At 37.6% G+C, this 22,076-nt stretch overlaps 1 protein-coding gene and 1 pseudogene across 1 annotated transcript; both read left to right on the forward strand.

The window, feature by feature from the left end:
* The first annotated feature begins 12,250 nt into the window (after positions 1 to 12,250).
* On the forward strand, positions 12,251 to 18,332 carry LOC132296605 (uncharacterized; annotated as a pseudogene).
* LOC132295553 (uncharacterized) lies at positions 18,025 to 20,588 on the forward strand. The gene is made up of 2 exons (XM_059793845.1): positions 18,025 to 18,095; positions 18,842 to 20,588. The coding sequence occupies exon 2, from the start codon at positions 19,151 to 19,153 to the stop codon at positions 20,222 to 20,224; it is 1,074 nt and encodes a 357-aa protein (XP_059649828.1). The 5' UTR covers positions 18,025 to 18,095; positions 18,842 to 19,150; the 3' UTR covers positions 20,225 to 20,588.
* The last annotated feature ends 1,488 nt before the right edge of the window (positions 20,589 to 22,076 follow it).

A 22,076-nucleotide genomic window follows, 5' to 3' on the forward strand; every position in this document is an offset into this window, starting at 1 on the left:
GTAACGGGGGCTACCCGTGAGTTTGGACAGGTGCCCGTACACTTTATGCAGTGTTGGATTCATCTGTGCCAGGATGGTGGACATATCCCGTAGTGTGGTTCCGGACCGGATGGTGTTGATGATGATCAAGGAGTTTTGTATGAGTTTTAAGTTGTGATGATGTATCAGTTGTACCCGTTATGTATTAAGGTAATAATGTAATTGTAAGACTGTATGAGTATTCCAGACAGTTTTATTGGGTAATGATATATATTTTGTGAGCAGTTGAGCTCTTATGTAATGGTTTTAATGATGGATTAATGACAGAAAGGTTTTAGCCATGTTACTTTAAAGGTTATTGATGTAATGGTTAACATTGCCTAGTTGTAACTACGAACGGAATGTTTGGAATTTCACTTGTTAAGGTTCTGCTTTGGACAGGATGGGACGCGATGTCTTAGGAGTCGTTGTCTAGCCTTAGTGTTTAGGAAGGGGCACTGTTCTCTTGAGTATATGGATGTTAAGTGTACAAGTTGCGGATCGAGTTGTTTCGTCTCTATTTAGTTCCTTTTCTTGGCATAGCTTATGCAAGGTATCGATAGATATATGTTCTGTTCTATTTACGGTAGAGGGACTTGATCTTCCTTTTTCTTGTGTTGGTCCTGGCAAGGACTTTCTTGTTTGTGAGTTTTGTATCTCCACATAGGAGTTGTGCATGTTGACGGGCGAAAGAACTTTTTAAAGCTCTCTCCTTGTTGAGGAATCCGAATGAAGGTTTGTTCTGAATCGCTCGACTTATCTCCATGGTTGGAGGTGAAGTCCTTGGTTTTGTGGGATTCGTTCCGAGAGGTTATGATCAATGATGCGTGAGACGCGACTTGTCGACCGGTGTGTACGTCTTCTTAGGGTCTTAAAATTAGTGATAGTATCTAGTAGTTATGAGGTAACTTGTGTGTTGGGGATGGTTTGACCGTGTGTCTAGAGTAGACATAGGGAGTAGTCTGTAAGTGTGTTTGAGGATTAGACCTGAAGACAAGAACGATGTTGGTGTTAAGGTCGGATCAATGATGGGAATGGCCTGGCCAACCATTTCTCTGGGTCAGTCTTTCCTTAATACAATGTTGGGTCAAAGGTCAACGATCATTCATCTTAGTATGCTTAGAGACAATCAGAATATAGTGTTGTGCGTTGCATACGTGTGGTAGTACAATTCAATTTTGGAGTGAATCTTGATTGGGATTGATGGTATTCTTGTACGTATTCAGGTCACTTGTTGTGAATGGTAGTGTACTTGGTATGGGACTACGTGTCCAAGGATTTTCAATTGTTGGATCAGTTGATCCTTGAGCAATAAGATGGGTTATTTTCCTGGGTACCTGATGGTATACTTGACAAGTCGGATGATTCTCTCGATTACAGTCGTGGGTGTTCAGCTATGATGTAGCTAGTGAAGACAGTAGTTGTCAGAGATGGTTTTAAGAGTTTCCTTGGGATCGCGAGTTGAGCTCACGTATTGATTCGATGAGCGATTTTGTAACTATAGTTTTGTGGGCCTTGGGGCGTTTGATGCAGATGGGGTAAGGCGCTGCTGGTTGGACCTACTATGTGTGGGATCCAACAGTTTTCTGGTAAAATGTCTCGTGTGGACAATATTAGTGTGATTTTATGAATCGGGTTAGTTTTGATTAGGGTTAAGTGTTATGGTGACTAGATTGAAGGATTCTCTTCATGATGCATGCCTTCGTGTGGGTTGACTGAAGTCCCACTTAGTGGTATGTTCTAGTTGGAGGGATGAAAATCCTAATGGTTCTCAATGGTCAGGACTTTGTGGAGTCACAGAGTTGGTTGCAGGCTTGTGCCTTGTGTGCATATAGGTGGCGGTGGGGAATTTTGTTCGGTACCGTAATGCCTTTTTCGCTCGATTGGTTGTCGTGGGGGAAAGGTCACATATGACTGCGGTTACTAATCGGTCATTGTTGTGTTAGATCACTAGCACAGGGTTGCGAGTGACGTAGAATATGAGATTCTCTAGATGGGGATTGTAAGGTATAGCATATTGCGTGGGGTATTCGGAGACGTACTCCGTTTTTGTATCCTCTCATCTTTCTCTTGTGAGGTGGATTGATTTCGGGGATGAAATCTTTTAAAGTTGGGGAGATTGTAATACTACCGATTTTTTCTTTTTTCTAATTTCTGAATTTATTTGATTTTTCTGGATTATTTTAATCCTTGCCTCGTTTTGCGTGCCAAGCTGGCCCTAAGGGGCGTTATTAGCATTTCACATGTGTATATGTATTTATATACATGTGTATATTTGTATTAATGATATTATATGGAGGATGGTATTTAATGGCAAGGTTGATGATAAAAGAAGTTCAAAGGGCATTTTCGCCATTTTAGCTCCATGGAATAGCCTAGAGAATTCTAGAGACATAAGTGTGACTTTATTTTTTGACCCATTCTTTTCTTCTTTCAATTTCTGGACCACACCCACCCTACAAGCTCTCTTCCTCCATTTTCTTCTTTCTCTCTTTATCTCTCTCTTCCTTCTCTCTAAAATTTGTTCATGCTAGAGATGATTCGGTTTAGGCCATAGTTGGCAAATTGTAGAACATTGTAAGGACTACGTCTTGGTATCGGTATTGTAAGCTTTTGGTGGGATTTAAGTTTGGAGCTTGAAGCTTGGAGCTAGAGCTTACTAAGGACTTGATTGGTTGCTATCTTGAGATAGGGGAAGTCTAACTTACAAATTCATATGGTTTTAGTGAGTTTCTATATGCCTCCTTGCATGAAAATTTTAAAGTTATGAAGCATGCTTAGTTTGTTAAAATTTTGGTTATGATGTTAACCATGAATTGTGATGGCTTAATTGTTAAAAAATGAGAAAATGATGGTTTCTTGTATTTGTGCCAAGCATGCTACTTTTCTATGAGAAAATGTAAAAGTATGATCTATGTTATCAATTTCTATGTTTGGATGTTTGATATCATAACTTAAAGGTAAAATATAACTTGTGTAATGATGATTGGTTGTATGACATACATATTCATGGCATGAGGGTGAGTTAAGAAGATGAAGGTTAATGTGGAAAAGAGGGTTAGAGAATGAGATGGGGGTTTGTGTGGTAAGCCAAGGTGATGGTTAGGAAGGTGGTAGTGAGGTTGGGTTGGGAAGAAAGAAGGAGACATTGCATTTCATATTTGATGGTACAATCTATGAAATTGTGAATTTCATAAATGTTAAAATGATTTAATCCCATGATCCCTTTTTCTTGAATCCCATTCTTTGGTTGTGGCTCATAGGATTTTTAGGAATGTGATTTAGGCTTTACTCTACTGAGCAGTTGAGCTCACCCCATCAACATTAACATTTTTCAGGGACTTGGAGATGAGCCGGTAGTTGATGTGCATCCATGGACATTGATGTAGTTAGGAAATTCATTTCCATCTTGTTTATATTAAAGTTTTGTGAATATTGGCTATGGCCCCAACCTTGTATTTAATCCTTGGAAATTGTATAAAATGAGACTTATGTAATTTGGTCTTTAAATGATGCATTGGAACTTGTTATGTATTCTACAAAAATTTTGTTATCAATATATATTATTTTTGCAACATGTAAAATGATTGGATTCATTTTGTATATGGCCCTTGGAGTAATGTAATTAAATTTTATTTACACTAAATCCTTTAGTGGGTTTTAAGTGACGTGTTACAATTTATGTTAACAAAGGTTGTTGTTTTTGGATTAAATGTTGAAACGTATTTAAATTACACGTGAGTGTAGTGACGTGGGTGGTTGAATCACCAAATGTTGGTGTATTTGGGTTATCACTGGACAGTGGGAAAAGAAGTGTGAGTTTCCCACAACCGGTCGACGTGTGGCTTCCCATACGTCGACCGGCATCTTCACAGTGTGGGTCATTGTGGCTCACGTTGCAAACCAGTCGATGTATGGCTTCCCATACGTCGACCGGTATCTCGGCAGTGGGTATCACTACTGTTCACGTCCCAAACCAGTCGACGTATGAAGCATATACATCGACCATGTAATTGCTATTTTAAATTCTTAAATTACACTTTGGTACCCAAGTGAGGTTACACATAATTATTTTATGACCCAAATAAATGCAATAATTATGTTTTGACCACCGAAAGGACTATATTGCCGCGAGCCTCTTTTTATCTATTATGTGATGCAAGTAAATGACTATTTTACCCTTTGAGTCTCAATTTATTGAATTTTAGCAAATTACTATCTTGCCCTTTTTGGACTTTGATATTTAAATTTAGCGTGAAATGACCGTAATACCCTCAGACGTTTTTGGGGTGGGTAAGGAACCGTTTAATGATCCGGATCCATGAGGAGCTGGGTCATTACATATTTTTTTCTTACTTCTTGCTTACAAAAGAACTTAAGAACATATATTTATAGGCACCAATACATGACTCTAGAAAGACACAATTTACAAGACAAAAAATAAAACACTAAATTTAATACAAGTGTTTCATCTCCCAATGAGATAGTGCATGTATTCCACACATGAGTTGGTTCATGTATTCAACACTTGAGTTAGTTCATGTATTTGGTTTATTTTTCCAACAGTTATTGACAAAGCTACCCAGTTGAAGGAGTGTGAATCAACCATACCCCTTCAACATCCGGGTAGGAGGCATGCTATTCTCATTGGTGATGAACGCCAGTTACCAGCAATGGTTAAGAGTGAAGTAAGCCAATTCTAGTAGTGATGAATTATAAATTCTAGAGATAACTAGATTTTTTGCATGGTTTTCTCACAAAAGTTTTACATCTTTTTCTGTTTTTTTCTATATTGATTTTATAATGGCATCTTTGACATATTGAATATATATATTAATAGGTTTCTGGGGATGCTGGTTTTAGAAGAAGATTATTTGAAAGATTGAGTTCATCCAGTCATCCTAAGCATCTGCTTAATATACAATATAAAATGCATCCGAAAATTAGTTTCTTCCCTAATTTAAAATTTTATCACAAATCGATCTTGGATGCACCAAATGTTAACAGCAGAAGTTATGAGAGACACTATCTTCTAGGTCCAATGTTTGGTCCTTACTCTTTCATAAATGTTATTGGCGGAAAAGAAGAACTGGATGATGCTGGACATAGCCGAAGAAATATGGTTGAGGTTGCTATTATTTTGAAGATAGTGCAGAATCTGTACAAAGGTATATCAAGTGCAAACTAAAAATGTCTGTAGTACAAAATTAATTTTGTACTTTGACATACTATGTGTTTATACAACATGGTTTCATGTTCCTATCTCACTTTTACATCATCATCTATTGAAAACTATTATCAAGTGCAAACTAAAAATTTCTGTAGTACAATATTAACTTTGTTACTTGACATATTATGTGTTTTATGAAATGGTTTTATGTTCCTATCTCACTTTTACATCATCATCTACAGAAAACTATTTTTTCATTTTTATTATTATTATTTTTATATTAAATCATTTTTTCAGTTTGCAGCAATATGATTGCATTGCATAGTAACAGTCAAAGTTGACCTCTTTAATTGGACAATATGGGCACTGAGGGTCAAGTTAAAGAGATTTGGCACGAATAATATTATCTTTTGTAAGAAAGGAGGCCGATTAAGGTTTTCGATAACCCAATAGAGTGTTAAAGAAAAAAATAAAATTGTAAGCAGGATTAGATAGAATTAAATACCAAAAATATTGACATATGGTTACTTTATGGAGGAAGTTTTCATACTATTTTCCCAACAAATTTGATGGAAAACTTCCTCAGTCTTATCCTTTCCTATCCCTGCTCAGTTTAAGTTATTCAAGTAAGTAAGCTCTACAAAGAATATTATTGGGGCTGTTTTAAACTTTTAGTTGTTAACATATGCTATTAGTTTGGTTTTCTTTTTAATGCACGTATTATATTCATGTACAGCTTGGAATGGCTCTGAAAAGAAGCTTAACATTGGTGTGGTGTCTCCCTGTGCTGCCCAAGTTGTGGCAATTCAAGAAAAACTTGGACGGAAGTATGAGAACCTTGCTGGTTTCATGATGAAGGTGAAGTCTATTGATGGGTTCCAGGTGTTGGGCGCAGCGGAAGCAAAAGAAAGAAAGAAAAATAACAATTCAAACCACAACACAAGATATATACGTGGTTCACCCAAAATCAAGGTTACATCCACGGATGAGAAGAGATTCACTATATATGTAGAGATATTACAATTGTAGAGAATTTCAACACTGGATCATACACACAAATTCTTCCCAAGTTCTCCGTGTACTCCATAAGACTCCCTCTCGCCATCAGTGTTCATTCTACCAAACCCGTAACTCACCACTACCAGCATCGTACTCCCTCATGAAGCTACATCTCTCTCAACTCATAACTCTCAACAATAACCTAAGTGTCTATTTATAGAGTCACATACCCAATTCCTTTGTGGACAAGGATTACAATTTCTTAGAGCCCAATTCACGTCTCAATAAGAAATTACCATAAAAAATACACTCTAAAATAGAAACTAATAATAATGGGAATTTGAGACATAATTCCTAACAATCTCCACCTTGGCTCAAATTCCATTACGTCAATCATCGTTTCTCATATGGCAATTGAATCTGAACAATTCTCTGCAACTTTAATCTTCTCGATCTTATTGCAGAACTCAAACGTTGCTCAATCAGTCAAACCCCAAGGCTCTACCTTGACTACTCAAGCTCCATGCCATGTAGCCAAGCCGATTGACTCCACCTACAACTGAAGCCCGTTGTAGCACATGTTAAGACTTCTTGTGTTTTCTAGATCTCCATCACATTTGGCTCTGATACCAGTTGTTAGGCATAGCAGAAGCAAAAGAAAGAAAGAAAAATAACAATTCAAACCACAACACAAGATATATACATGGTTCACCCAAAATCAGGGTTACATCCACGGATGAGAAGAGATTCACTATATATGCAGAGATATTACAATTGTAGAGAATTTCAACACCGGATCATACACACAAACTCTTCCCGAGTTCTCCGTGTACTCCATGAGACTCCCTCTCGCCATCAGTGTTCACTCTACCAAACCCGTAACTCACCCCTACCAGCATTGTACTCCCTCATGAGGCTATATCTCTCTCAACTCATAACTCTCAATAATAACCTAAGTGTCTATTTATAGAGTCACATACCCAACTCCTTTGTGGACAAGGATTACAATTTCTTATAGCCCAATTCATATCTCAATAAGAAATTACCATAAAAAATACACTCTAAAATAGAAACTAATAATAATGGGTATTTGAGACATAATTCCTAACAATTATTGTAGAGATATACTATATTTGCTTGCATATAGGGAGAAGAATTATTCCGCTATGTTTGTTTATTGTCATCTCTCCCAACAAAGTGGTATCAGAGCTCTCGGTTGACAGTTTGAGTTATGGAAGCAAATATGAGTAGAATGATAAATTTAAATGGTTCAAATTATCACATATGGAAAGGAAAAATGGAGGATCTTCTTTATGTGAAAGATTATTACCTACCGGTGTTTAGTGCTAAAAAACCAGAAAACAAATCTGATATGGAATGGACTTTGTTACATCGACAGGTGTGTGGGTATATCAGGCAGTGGGTAGATGATAATGTTTTGAACCATATTAGTGGAGAGACACATGTACGTTCTCTATGGAGTAAGCTTGAACAGCTATATGCTAGACAGACTAGAAATAATAAATTTTTCTGATTAAGCAGATGATGGCTTTGAGATACTAGGATGGGACTCCTTTATCTGATCACCTGAATATATTCCAAGGAATTATTAATCAGCTGGCTGGAATGGGTATTAAGTTTGATGATGAGATACAAGGGTTATGGTTGCTTGGTTCATTACCGGACTCGTGGGAGACGCTCAGAACTTCATTGTCTAACTCCACTCCAGAAGGTGTAATCACAATGGATATGGCCAAAAGTTGTTTGCTAAATGAAGAGATGAGAAGAAAAACATAGGGATCCTCTTCACAGTCAGAGATCTTGGTTACAGAAAAGAGGGGGAGAAGAAATAGCAGAGGTCCGAGGAACAGAGATAACAACAAAAGCAAGTCCAACAAGTTTACAAATGTTGAGTGTTATCATTGCGGGAAAAAGGGACACATCAAGAAATATTGCAGGCAATTGAAGAAAGAAAACAAGAATGAGAAAGGGAAGGGAACGAAGAATGGAGATGACAGAGTTGCTAACACCACTCCTGCAGCCTTCCTCATTGTTTATGATGATGAGATGATAAATGTTGCATACCATGAGACTAGTTGGGTGATTGACAGTGGTGCCTCCATTCATGCTACATCTCGGAAGGATTTCTTTATATCTTATAAATCTGGTGATTTTGGAATAGTAAAGATGGGCAACGATGGCTTGGTTAAAGTCATTGGAATTGGGGATATGTATCTGAAGATGAATAATGGCACGAGGTTAGTTCTCAGAGATGTGAAGCATATTCCTGACATTCGCTTGAATTTAATTTCTGCAGGTAAACTTGATGATGAAGGGTATTGCAGCACTTTCAGTGATGGCCAGTGGAAGCTCACTAGGGGTGTTATGGTTGTGGCTTGAGGTATGAAGCACTCTGCATTGTACATTCTGCAAACAAAGATCTCCAACGACATTGTTAATGCGATGGAGGATAATGATACAACAGAGCTATGGCATAAAAGACTGGCTCACATGAGTGAGAAAGGATTAGCTCTACTAGGGAAGAAAAGTCTACTATGTGGACTGAAAAGTACACTTCTGAAAAGGTGTACTCATTATTTGTCAAGGAAGCAGAGCAGAGTCTCCTTCAAGAATTCCCCTCATTCGAGAAAGTCAGAGATACTGGATTTGGTACATTCAGATGTGTGTGGCCCTATGAAGACGAGAACATTTGGTGGGTCTAGATACTTTGTGACCTTCATAGATGACTATTCAAGGAAGTTGTGGGTATATACCTTGAATTCAAAAGACCAAGTGTTGGCAGTGTTCAAGCAATTCTAAGCCCTAGTTGAGAGACAGACTGGGAAGAAACTGAGATGTATTTGTACTGATAACGGCGAAGAGTATTCTGGTCCATTTGATGAGTATTGTAGACAGCAGGGTATCCGGCATCAAAAGACAACTCCAAAAACTCCTCAGTTGAACGGCGTAGCAGAAAGGATAAACAGGACACTGGTTGAAAGAGTGAGATGTTTGCTTTCATAAGCCCAATTACCAAAATCTTTTTGGGGGGAGGCATTGAGCACAGTTGTTCATGTGTTGAATCTTACACCTGGTGTTCCTCTATAGTTTGATGTGCCAGACCAAGTTTGGACAGGTAAGGATGTATCCTATAATCATCTGCGGGTTTTTGGGTGTAAAGCATTTGTGCATATTCCAAAAGATGAAAGGTCCAAACTTGATGTGAAAAAGCGACAGTGTATATTCCTTGGCTATGGCCAAGATGAGTTTGGGTACAATCTTTATGATCCAGTTGAGAAGAAAATTGTGAGAAACAGAGATGTCGTGTTTGTAGAAGATCAGACGATTCAGGATATTGAGAAAGAAGGGAAATTTATGTCTCAACAAGGTGATATCTTGACTGATATGGATCCAGCTCCTCTGAAGAATCTGCCATCTCAGGTTGATAATGATGGTCAGGATGACCACCGGTGTACAAGTGATGTGGATGTTCCCTTACAGGTTCAGGGAGATGTTAAGACTGATGAGCAGTTGATAGCGCCAGAGATTCCACTAGTGATTCCATCCAGGAAGTCTGTCAGAGACCGATGTCCTTCCACTCGGTATTCTGCAGAGCAGTATGTGTTATTGACTGACGGGGGAGAGCCCCAGTGTTTTGCAGAAGCCATAGAAGATGAACACAAGACAGAGTGGGTTGAGGCCATGCAAGATGAGATGCAGTCATTGCATGATAACCACACATTTGAGTTAGTAAAGCTACCTAAAGAAAAAAGAGCTTTGGAAAAGAAGTGGATTTACAGGAAGAAGCAAAATGAGTTATTTTCACGGCCACAGTACAAAGCTAGATTGGTTGTCAAAGGGTTCGGTCAGAGAAAAGGTATTGACTTTGATGAGATCTTCTCTCCAGTTGTAAAGATGTCATCGATCTGTATAGCACTCAGCCTAACAGCTAGTCTTGACTTAGAAGTTGAGCAGATGGATGTGAAAACTGCCTTCCTTCATGGTGATTTGGAGGAAGAGATTTATATGAAACAACCAGAGGGTTTCAAAGTGAAAGGGAAAGAGGATTATGTGTGCAAGCTGAAGAAAAGCCTATATGGTTTGAAACAAGCACCGAGACAATGGTATAAGAAGTTTGAGTCTGTTATGGGGGAGCAATGCTACAAGAAGACAACTTCTGATCACTATGTATTTGTTAAAAAAATTCTCTGATGATGATTTTATTATTCTACTGCTTTATGTGGATGACATGTTGATTGTTGGCAGGAATGCTTCAAGGATTGACCAGTTGAAGAAGCAATTGAGTAAGTCATTTGCTATGAAGGATTTGGGGTAAGCAAAAAAAATTCTTGGCATAAGAATCAGTCGTGATAGGAGTGCCAAGAAGTTATATTTGTCACAGGAGGAGTACATTGAAAAAGTGCTTCAGAGGTTTAATATGGACAACACTAAAGTGGTTAGCTCTCCTCTTGCTACCCACTTCAGACTGAGTACAAAAGGAATGTCCTTCTACAGATAAGGAAAATGGAGACATGGAAAGAGCTCCTTACGCCTCAGCAGTAGGAAGTTTGATGTATGCAATGATTTGCACAAGACCAGATATAGCCCATGCAGTTGGTGTAGTTAGCCGATTCTTGTCAAATCCAGGAAGAGAGCATTGGAATGCAGTGAAGTGGATCATGAGATATCTTTGAGGCACTTCCAGTTTGAGACTTGGTTTGGGAAACGGACAACCATTGTTAGTTGGCTACATAGATGCAGATATGGCAGGGGATGTGGATACTCGTAGGTCTACTTCAGGTTATTTGATCACTTTTGCAGGTGGGGCTGTAGGTTGGCAATCGAGACTTTAGAAGTGTATTGCTCTTTCTACGACAGAGGCAAAGTTTATTGCAGCAACGGAAGCGACTAAAGAGTTCCTATGGACAAAGAAGTTCTTGAGAGAACTTGGTTTCAAGCAGCAGAGGTATGTGTTGTTTTGTGATAGCCAGAATGCTATTCATCTTGCTAAGAATTCCAGTTTCCATGCAAGATCTAAGCACATTGGTGTACGATACTATTGGATCAGAGATGCGTTGAACAATAAGTTACTTGAACTTGAGAAGGTTTACACTGATGATAATGGCTCTGATATGTTGACAAAGACATTACCAAGAGAGAAGCTTGAAGTTTGTTGTTCGATCGCCAGGATGGCGATTCCCTCCACAAAATCAGAAAGGGGGAGATTTGTTGGGTTTATTTCCTTCTATATGGAGGAAAGCCCAAGTGGGTTTTATTAAAAGCACAAAGCCCAGCCTTTAGGGAAAAGAAAACCCTAAGGAAGTTAGTATAAAAAGAGAAAGAGGTTAGCCGCAAGTGAAAGAAGAAAGAGAAAAAAAACGCAGGTTTTTTTCCATTTTGCCCAGGTTTGATCAAACGTCCGATCCCGCTTCGTCCGTGGTCTGATCAAGCTAAAATTTGGAGGAGAGGTTCACGACTCAGTGACGCATAATCTGAATGGTGGAGATCAGATTTTGAGCTCAGGAACAGTGATTCGTACCCATGAACAGTAACCGGATTTTGGTATTTTTCTCTCCAATTCTCTTTGTTTTTTGCCAAGATTGTTGCTATCTTGATGAGATGTTTTGTAGCCTCTAATTGCGATTAGAGAAGACTTTATGTACCCATTATATGGTTGATAGTGGAGATTTTAACTGAACTAGGTCCCGTGGTTTTTCTTCCTCACACTGAGAAAGTTTTCCACGTAAAAAATGCTTGTGTTCTCGTAGCTTGGTGTGATTGATTTGTTCTCTATTATTTTCAGCACATATAAAAGTAGAAATATACTATATTTACTTGCATATAGGGAGAAGAATTATTCCGCTGTGTTTATTTATTGTCATCTCTCCCAACACCAGGGTGGAGAGGAAGATATCATAATAATATCTACTGTAAGAACTAATAGTAGAGAATTCATCGGGTTCATATCCAGTCCTCAAAGAACTAACATTGCTTTGACTAGAGCTCGGTACAAAGTTAAAGAAATTTTTATCGTGATTTCTTTCTAATCTTCATATTTAGAACATGACCTTTCCACATCTTTCCAGGCACTGTCTTTGGGTTCTTGGAAATGAGAAAACCTTATCCAACAGTGGATGAGTATGGGCAGAATTAGTCCAAGATGCTAAGGATCGTCAATGTTTCTTCAATGCTGACGAAGACAGTGATATGGCCAAAACAATATTAGATGTGAAGAAAAACCTTGATCAACTTGATGATTTGCTTAATGGGGCCAGTATACTTTTCAAAAGTGCAAGGTGGAAGGTATATAGCTTCTGGTTGCCAAATATTTATTGTCCAATCTTTTCCAATTTCTAGAATAATTTTGTATCTTTATCATTTGGATTATTGATCTTTGGCTTTATTCTTAAAGTTTCTTGCCCACTTGACCTCCCAGGTTCTTTTCAGTGATCAATTTAGAAAGTCATTTGGAAAATTGATGTCTGTCCGTTCAAAGAAGTCTGTTTTGAACCTTTTACTTAAGCTATCTAGTGGTTGGCGACCTAAGAAAAGAAATGTGGACTCAGTTTGTGAAAGCTCTTCACAGAGCGTTAAACAATTCAAGGTTGAAGGACTCTATGTTGTATGCACAATTGACATAGTGAAGGAATCTAGGTACATCCAAGTTTTGCAGGTTTGGGACATATTGCCTTTAGAGGAGATCTCGAAATTGGTGAAACGTCTTGATAGCATAATTGCAATGTACACCGATGATTTTATCAATCGCTGCAAGGAGAAATGTCTTGAGGGGTATGTCTGTTCTTTTGCATGCTATTAGAAATGACCTATTGTTGCTAAATGCTAAGGTGCTATTTGGTTCATGAAATTGGTGATGGAAAATGGAAGTCATTGCAGAACATATCAATTCTTTTCATGTTCATTCACCACATAAAATAGATTCAAAATGGAATATGAAGGATAAAATTGTAATTCTACATTTAATTTCCCTATCCCTTCTCTCAATTCTTGTCCAATTTTAATGAATTTTAAATTTCATTCACATCTAATAATGAGAAAAAAAATTGCAAAAATTTGTTTTCTTTTGTCTTTTTCCTATTGTTTTCCTTTTCTTCGCTAAATCTTTGAACAAAACAGAGCCTAAGTTTTAATTGATGCCTTATTTTCATTGTTGAAAATATAAGTGATTTAATTATATATTTGAGTTTCAAAGAGTTTTTTTGCTTTCTTTTAAATTTAATTTTCTTCGTGTTTAGGGACTTGGAAATTCCATAGAGTTGGGTGACCTCTCATGACATCGTCCGGTTTAAGAATATTTGCAGCAATGAATTTGGGAGTAAATCAAGTGTTGCAGCTGTTGATGGTAGAAGTTATGTTGAGAATTCAAAGGTTAGTGAAAGCTTGTTGCTGATGAAATTCTACTCATTATCATCTGGTGTTGTGAGCCACCTGCTTTCTGGCTGCGATGGTGAGGAACTGGATCTCCCCTTTGAAGTAACAGATCAGGAGCTGGAAATTATTCTCTTTAGTAAAAAAACACCTTTATAGTTGGACGGTCAGGCACTGGAAAAACTACTGTTTTGACCATGAAATTATTTCAAAAGGAGCAACAGCACCATATGTCTATAGATGGATTTTATGTAGTTGAGAGCAGTGCCACTAAGGGTTCTAGCCAGATAAACGAGTTTAGTGAGTGCATTGGACAGACTAAGGGAACCGCATTTCGCCAGCTATTTGTTACAGTTAGTCCAAAATTGTGTTATGCTATCAAACAACATGTTTCGCAGCTGAAAAGGTGCGTATAATTTTCGAGTTTGGAGTTGTTGGAATACACTCTATTTTGTTAGCTTGATCATCTTTGCCTTTTTCCCATTTAAATAGTGTCAAGCCAAATGAATTAACTTTTTTCTGTATGTTCTATTCTGCTAAATGCTGGTCTATTTATTTTCTTATTGGTGGCAAGAGTGTGAACTACTGATTAGTCAATTAAAGTGGCTGTTCCAACCTATTTGGTATTGCTAACTTTGCATGATAAGATGTTATATGCTTGTCAAGACATATAGACTGATACAGACACTTGTAGAAGTCCCATAAATCATTTCTATTAGATGAAAAGCAGTCATGTATATATAGACTGATACAAACACAGGTAACGGGAGTAGAAAATAATGAGACTCACCAATCATGTGATCATTGGCTCCGGAATCCGGACCCAAGTAGGTTTTCCCGCTTTAACATGAAAAGCAGGAGTACTTGTGATGCAGCGGCGGGTAGGGGCGATTCAAAATTAAGAATAAGAACGAGATTGATAGAGAAAGGGAAGAAGAATAGAGGGACGAGAAATCAGAAGAGAAGAAGAATTCAGAAGAGAAGAATAATAGAGGGGGAAGAAATCACGATAATCTCAAAATTCAAAATCAATAATAATCATCAAAAGCTGTCTTTCACAATGTCTAAACCAACATGTAAATAGGCATTGAAGAAAAACCCTGAAATTCCTGTTACCATAAATAAAACCTTAAAATTCAATAATAATTATAAAATCAAAAGCCCTAATTCTATCTTTCTTTCCCATGTCTCAAATAGTAGGTGTGGGCCATATGGACTTCAAGCTCTCTGGCCAGGCCCAGTTCTCCATCATTCCCTCCCGGTTGAGAAGAACTCTCCTCTGGAGAGTAAATGCAAATGCATATCTTTAAAAAGTAAGAGTCAATATAATAATGTTGTCTTGCTACAATCCATGTAAAATCTGAAGCTGGAAGGTAATTGTGGACATCCCAAATACGATCAATCCAATCCACCTTATATCGCCTGATGTCATATATATATATAGCAATGCCTTCCTTTCCAAGTTCATTGAAATTATGATTTGGTGTGGCAAGCTCCATTGAAGCTCGCCACATGCTTCCTTCTTACTGGTAAACAATTCCTCTCTTGATTCTCACCTTATGCGTGAGTCTATATGGCAATATTGAATTGTTTTGACCTTCATGGTATAAAGTCAACTTGAATGTCCCATGATGCCCTAATATGATCCTTTTTTCAAATAATCAGTCACTAATCCAGTGTGGCAAGTTCTCTAGGACTCGCCACATGTCGTCTTTCCATTTGACCAAAAATAATGGAATAAACACTTTCCATTCTCATAATTTCTTCTCCTCTATAAAGGAGCCTCCACCATTGTATTGTGTATGAATTAAGAGAGAATGTAATGAAAGAGATGTAGCCCTTTGGGCTTTGCGTGTCGTGGATGTAAGCCCTAGTGAATGAACCACGTATATCCTTGTCTTCTTCGTGTTTTAATTTCTCTCTTCAACTTTTATTTTTTGCTTTGCAACACCGACCTTCTAAAGACTTCTAGAGAATTGTCTTGTAGAATTAAAATATACTCTTGTATGCATATATTAATACATGTTAGCGGCAGGATTCTTTTTCCTAATGATTGTCCTATTTATTTGTACAGCTTCGCCCATGGTGGGAATTTTTCAGCAGAAAACAGTTCAATTGATATGGATGATATGGAAGAATTTAAAGATATCCCAGATTCTTTTGTTGAAATTCCTCCTAACAAATATCCTCTTTTCATAACGTTTCATAAGTTCTTAATGATGCTTGATGGAACATTGGGTAATTCATACTTTGAAAAGATTCAATGATTTAAGGGAATTTTCTCATCGTAAAACTGGAACTTCAAGAACAATTGCATTGCAATCTTTCATAAGAATGAAGGAAGTTAACTATGATAGGTTCTGTTCATTTTACTGGCCCCATTTCAATACCAAGCTAATAAAGAAGCTTGATCCTGCTGTAGTGTTTACCGAGATAATTTCCCATATAAAAGGTGGCCTGCAGGCAGGGGGGACCCTTGATGGTAAACTTAGTCGAGAAAATTATGTTTTACTCTCTGAGGGCCGGGTGTCCACTTTGAGCAAGCAGAAGAGAGAGGTAATCTACGATATTTTTCAAGATTATGAAAAGATGAAGATGGAAAAAGGTGAATTTGATATAGATGATTTAGTAATTGATCTTCATTATCGACTACAAAAGGATAGGTTTGAGGGTGATGAAATGGATTTTGTTTATATTGATGAAGTGCAAGATCTTACCATGAGACAAATTGCTCTTTTTAAACATGTTTGCAGAAATGTTGATGAGGGCTTTGTTTTTTCGGGTGATACAGCACAAACTATTGCAAGGGGGATTGATTTTAGATTCCAAGAGATACGACTATTGTTCTACAATGAGTTCATTTCGAAATCAAGAAGTAGTGGATCTGATGGAAAAAAAGAGAAGGGACAAATATCGCAAATTTTCAATCTGACTCAAAACTTTCGTACCCATGCTGGTGTACTTAATTTAGCACAAAGCACAATTGAGCTTCTTTACCATTTCTTTCCTCAATCTATTGATGTTGTGAAAACTGAGACCAGTCTTATATATGGTGAAGCACCAATTTTACTTGAGTCTGGGAATGATGAAAGTGCAATTGCTACTATTTTTGGAAACAGTGGAAATGCTGGTGGCAGCATTGTAGGATTTGGTGCTGAGCAGGTCATATTAGTACGTGATGATCATGCTAGGAAGGAAATCTCTGACTTTGTGGGAAAGCAAGCTCTTGTTCTTACTATAGTGGAGTGCAAGGGCCTAGAGTTTCAGGTGAACCTTAACTTTAAACTATTTATTTAGTTATCTTCTGTTTCTTTAAATAGTCACTGTTACATTATTTTTTATTGAAGCAACCACCTGTAATGTGTTTGAGAGAAGCAAAGTTATAGTGGATCCCTACATGTCTTAGTGTCCACATGGTGAACAGCAGAGATAACCCTTCTGCTGCTATATTTTATATATATGATTGCGACTCTGTTTGTCAATTCATTTATTATTATTCTGGGGCTTGTGCTACTGTTCCCCTTAAATCGATGAATCTATGAAAAGAAAAAGAGAAACAAAAAATGTGTCTCTTTTAGATTATTCAATCGAATTGCTATCCGTTGGGGCTATGGTTTATTTTAAGTGTTGTTGGAGACTCTTTATACATCTCCATTAAATATTATCTTCTGTTCATTGACTCCTCTTGTAATATTATTTGTAGGATGTATTGCTGTACAACTTTTTTGGGTCATCCCCTCTGAAAAATCAGTGGAGAATAATATATGAATTTATGAAGGAACAAGAAATGCTTGATGCTACTTCTCCCAAATCATTTCCAACATTTAGTGGGACAAAACACAGTGTCTTGTGTTCTGAACTGAAGCAACTATATGTAGCTATCACTCACACAAGGCAAAGGCTACGGATTTGTGAGAACATTGACGAACTATCCAAGACTATGTTTGATTATTGGAAGACATTGTGCCTGGTCCAAGTGAAGCAACTTGATGATTCACTCGCACAGGCAATGCAAGTTGTAAGCAGCCCAGAGGAGTGGAAGTCACGGGGTATAAAGGCAGCCCAGAGGAGTGGAAGTCACGCGGTATAAAGGTATGCTTTATCTATCTTTATATCTTCACCGCTGCTACTTTCTTGTTGTCATTGCTAAAAGTCAAAATTACTCTTTCTTGTTGGTGGTGCTACTATTAATAAAAACAAAGTATGTTCCTTTAATTTTAACAACCTTTGTTTTCTTGTGTGTCAATGATTCTGCTCATACATATGATCTTTGTGTTTTTGCAGCTCTTTTGGGAAAATAACTATGAGATGGCAACAATGTGCTTTGAAAGAGCTGGAGACACAATGTGGGAGAAAAGGGCTACGGCTACTGGCCTTAAAGCATCAGCTGACCGTTTGCGTGGTTCAAATCCTGAAATGTCTTCTACTGTACTTAGGCAGGCTGCTGAAATCTTTGATTCGATTGGTAGGACCGAGTCTGCGGCAGAATGTTTTTGTGATTTGGGGGAGTATGAAAGAGCAGGTATTTGCTTTTTCCTTATTTTTATAAAAGTGATATTAATTTGAAAATATTGTTTAGGAAATTAGTTTATTATGCTCTTGCAGCTCTTCATATATCTAGTTTCTTATCTCCATTAGAAAATGAATTCTGGTTTTACTTAAATCTGTCTGAATGCTGAAAGCTTTTGTGGCATCACAAATTGGGAGTATTGTGGTGGGCAGAGGATGTGACATATCTTTTGGGAGAGGAGTATCGTAATAGAGATCTAATTTAAGATATGTGCAGTAATGCGCAAGAAGAAGATTATTAGATGGAATATTTTTTTTTAGCCGTTGGTTTTTCGTAGGAAATGATTCTCCATTTTTTTCTTTTCTTTTTTTTGTGGCTCTATCTCTCTATCTATTTTGTAATTTTTGTTTGATCTTAAGAGGATGCATTTACTTGTCTAAGTATATATGTTGTGGGATTATGTATTGTATGAAATGCCTGAAAGTTATTGCATTCAGTTGAAATTTTTTTGGGTGGTAGGATAGCACCAAGATAAGTTCACTATAGTATCATCTCATTTCATTTTTAAGGCTAGAACTTAAATCTCAGATTGAATCTCTTTAACAATTAATAACAGCTATACTGATTGCTTTTTTTCTTTTCATCTCATTCTGATGGTATTGTTATAATCTTCAAGTATCTAGTATTTGAGCAGAATTTTTAATCCATTTTTTGCTTGGAAAAGTTTGACATTCAGATTGTTACTCTTTTTGCTGCAGGTAGAATTTATTTTGAAAAATGTGGGGAATCCGAGCTGAAGAAAGCTGGTGAATGTTTTTCTCTAGCAGGATGCTATTTGCATTCAGCTGAAGTGTATGCTAAGGGCAATTATTTTTCCGAGTGCTTATCAGTTTGCACCAAAGGAAAATTATTGGACTTGGGTCTTCAATATATCCAATACTGGAAACAACATATTCCTATGAACGGTGATATGATCACAAGATGTAGTGAAATAAAAAAAAATTGAACAAGAGTTTCTGGAGAGTTGGGCACTTAACTATTTTGAGCTTAAAGATAACAATTCCAGGATGAAATTTGTTAGGACTTTTCATTCAATGGATTTGAGGCGCAATTTCTTGAAGTCTTTGGATTGCCTTGATGAGCTCTTTTTGTTGGAAGAAGAATCAGGAAACTTTTTGGAGGCTGCAGAGATTGCAAAGCTGAGAGGAGATCTTCTACTGGAAGCTGAGCTGCTAGGGAAGGCTGGACATGTCGGTGATGCATCATTGCTCATTCTCTGGTATGTGTTTTCCAACTCACTATGGATTTCTGGAAGCAAGGGTTGGCCATTGAAGCAGTTTGCGCAAAAGAAGGAACTCTTAGCAAATGCCAAATTGTTAGCAAAGAAAGAATCATATGCTTTCTCAGAATCCTATGTTTTCTATGAATCTGTTTGTACTGAGGTTAACATTTTATCGAATGAACAGAGTAAGTTGTTTGAATTGAATAACTATTTCAATGCCTCCCGACGACAGAAAAGCCTCAGGGGAGAAATTTTATCCGTTAGAAAAATTCTGGATGCTCATTTTCATTTCAATACCTTAAAGTATGCGTGGGAAGATGAATTGATAGTGGATCTGACAAATCATTCAGAAGAAAAAATTTCACAGAACCATGTGTCGGTTGAAACACTGGTTTACTTTTGGAATATGTGGAAAGAGTACGTTGTAAATACTTTCGAGTATCTTGGGTGTCTTGAAACCCAAAATGTTAGTAAATATCAAGGTTTTGGCATGCGAAGGCAGTTCAATAATCTGAATATCACTTATGTTTTGATGAACTCTGATGCCAATTGGGTGAGAGAACTTGACGACAGATCTCTCCGAAGTAGTGGAAAGTTGGTATTTGTTGATGCTCGCCAGTTTGTCTCAGCTGCCCGGACTCATTGGCATGCAGAATTACTTGCTGTTGGAATGAAGGTGTTGGTGAAGCTTGAAGCCCTCTATAAGTTCACTGCCAGGAATTCGTCATCTGTGTTTTGCCAAAGCATACGTCGCATTCGTATATTTGAGGTTACGAAGTTTCTCCTTGAGTCCAAGTTTCATGATCTCAATGTAACGACCCTAGCTGATGCCAAGAATTTTACAAAAAATTCGGCATAACCTCCCCTAAAAATAGGCCTATCACAACCTGTTTAATTGCATTTTTAACCTGTCATGGCTCAAATTCCGAATTCACGGCAATAGTAGATGATGATACACAATCAAATGACCTCAATAATACTTCAAACTAGTATTACTCTCCCCATTCATCAATAAGGTTTACATGTTATCAAATTCACATCCAAAATATCATCAAATACCTTAATTACATTACATGACAAAGTTTTTGCAAAATATACATATACACCTTCACACTTTTAGTGCTTTGCAAAAATAATGGGAGATATACAAAAGACACAAAAGTGAGCTTCTAGTATCGCTCAAGCTTGAGGTGGGTTGTCGTCCACCGGTTCTTTTCCAAGACCTGAAAAAAATGTATAAATAGTAGGGTGAGCTATATGCTCAGTAAGTGACACTTAAGACACAAATCTTGTGTCCTTGTGAATTCAAGCAAAGCATAAGCCAATGGGAGATAGGGATCATACAACGTAGGGGATCAAATACAACATACAAGTCAATTCCAAGTATAAACAATGCAATGCAATGAAATGAAATGCAATGCATGTCAATGACACTCTCCATTTTCATTCTCAAAATCATCATTTTCAAACGTTAATACAGCCCGCCCTTTGGTAACCCCGCCGCGACACGAGAGGAGGATTGGCTAGCGTCCCTGACCCTTGGTAACCCCGCGGCGTCATTATGGGGCCCAGCTAGCTCAACCACACTAGGGCGACTCCCTAGTCCCCTCTAGGCTATATTAACCTCCGGCCCGTTGGTAACCCCGCAGCGACCGGGTTTATCAAAACCATTTCACAAAAACTACCATCCCCCAAAAATTCCTCATTTTCATTTCAAGACATATTCTCCCATTTCATGCATCCCAATGACATGTCCAAGAATGTACATATAATCTCAATATCATGACAATGTGAAATTCTGGCACAATACAATTAAGCATGGTCTCATACATCACTTTCAGCAAGTTTACACATGGTAGACATAAACTCAACACATAGGCAAGCTTTTCACATAATACATCACATGTGCATAAACATACATTTCTCTAGACAACATTAAAATAATCATTAACACAATTAATCACCAAGTAAATCATGTTAGCACATAAAAGAGGTGTAATTCACAAAAAACACCACAAAGCCATCATCTATACATGCTTTTCACATAGACAAGTCATAACCCTAAGACACGAATTTTTTCTAAACATCACTTACACCTCATTGAAGCAATTAATTCTCAAATTTAGCATGTCTAGCACAACAAAAGAGCATAACTCACAATGGAACAAGAAGAGAGTGGATTAAGATGCCCTTACCTCAAGATTGCACCAAAACCCTAGAGAATGGGTCCTCAAATTCGAGCTCCAAGGAAGGTAGCAAAACTGGAATTGCTGGTACTAGAACGTAGAGCTCGTCACACTCGTCGTTTTGCCTCAAACGGCACCTAAATCCGGCAAGGATTGAGAGAGTAATCAAGGGTTAAAGCTTGAAGTGAAAAAAAAAAAAAAAAAAAGGAAAAAAGGAGCCGAGAGCAACAGTCGGGAGAAAGAGAGAGAAAAAGAACAGAGACTAACTTGGTCTCTTAATTCATTTAAAAGGGACGTGGGTCCCACCTCTCTTTTTCTAATTTCTTTTTCTCTTTCTTTTTTTTTTCTTTTAATACACACCGCACACACAGGCATATATATATAAAGGCACAAACATTACACTCTCCCCTACTTTAAAAGATTTCGTCCCCGAAATCAAGACATACCTGAGGAAGAAAACAATTCTGGATACTTGGAGCGAACCTCCTGTTCAAGCTCCCAAGTAGCTTCCTCGACTCCGTGGTG

Source organism: Cornus florida, unplaced genomic scaffold (assembly GCF_030987335.1).
Source record: "Cornus florida cultivar Cherokee Brave unplaced genomic scaffold, ASM3098733v1 CherokeeBrave_3.0.0_Hap2_Chr02, whole genome shotgun sequence".
NCBI classification, from domain to species: Eukaryota; Viridiplantae; Streptophyta; class Magnoliopsida; order Cornales; family Cornaceae; genus Cornus; species Cornus florida.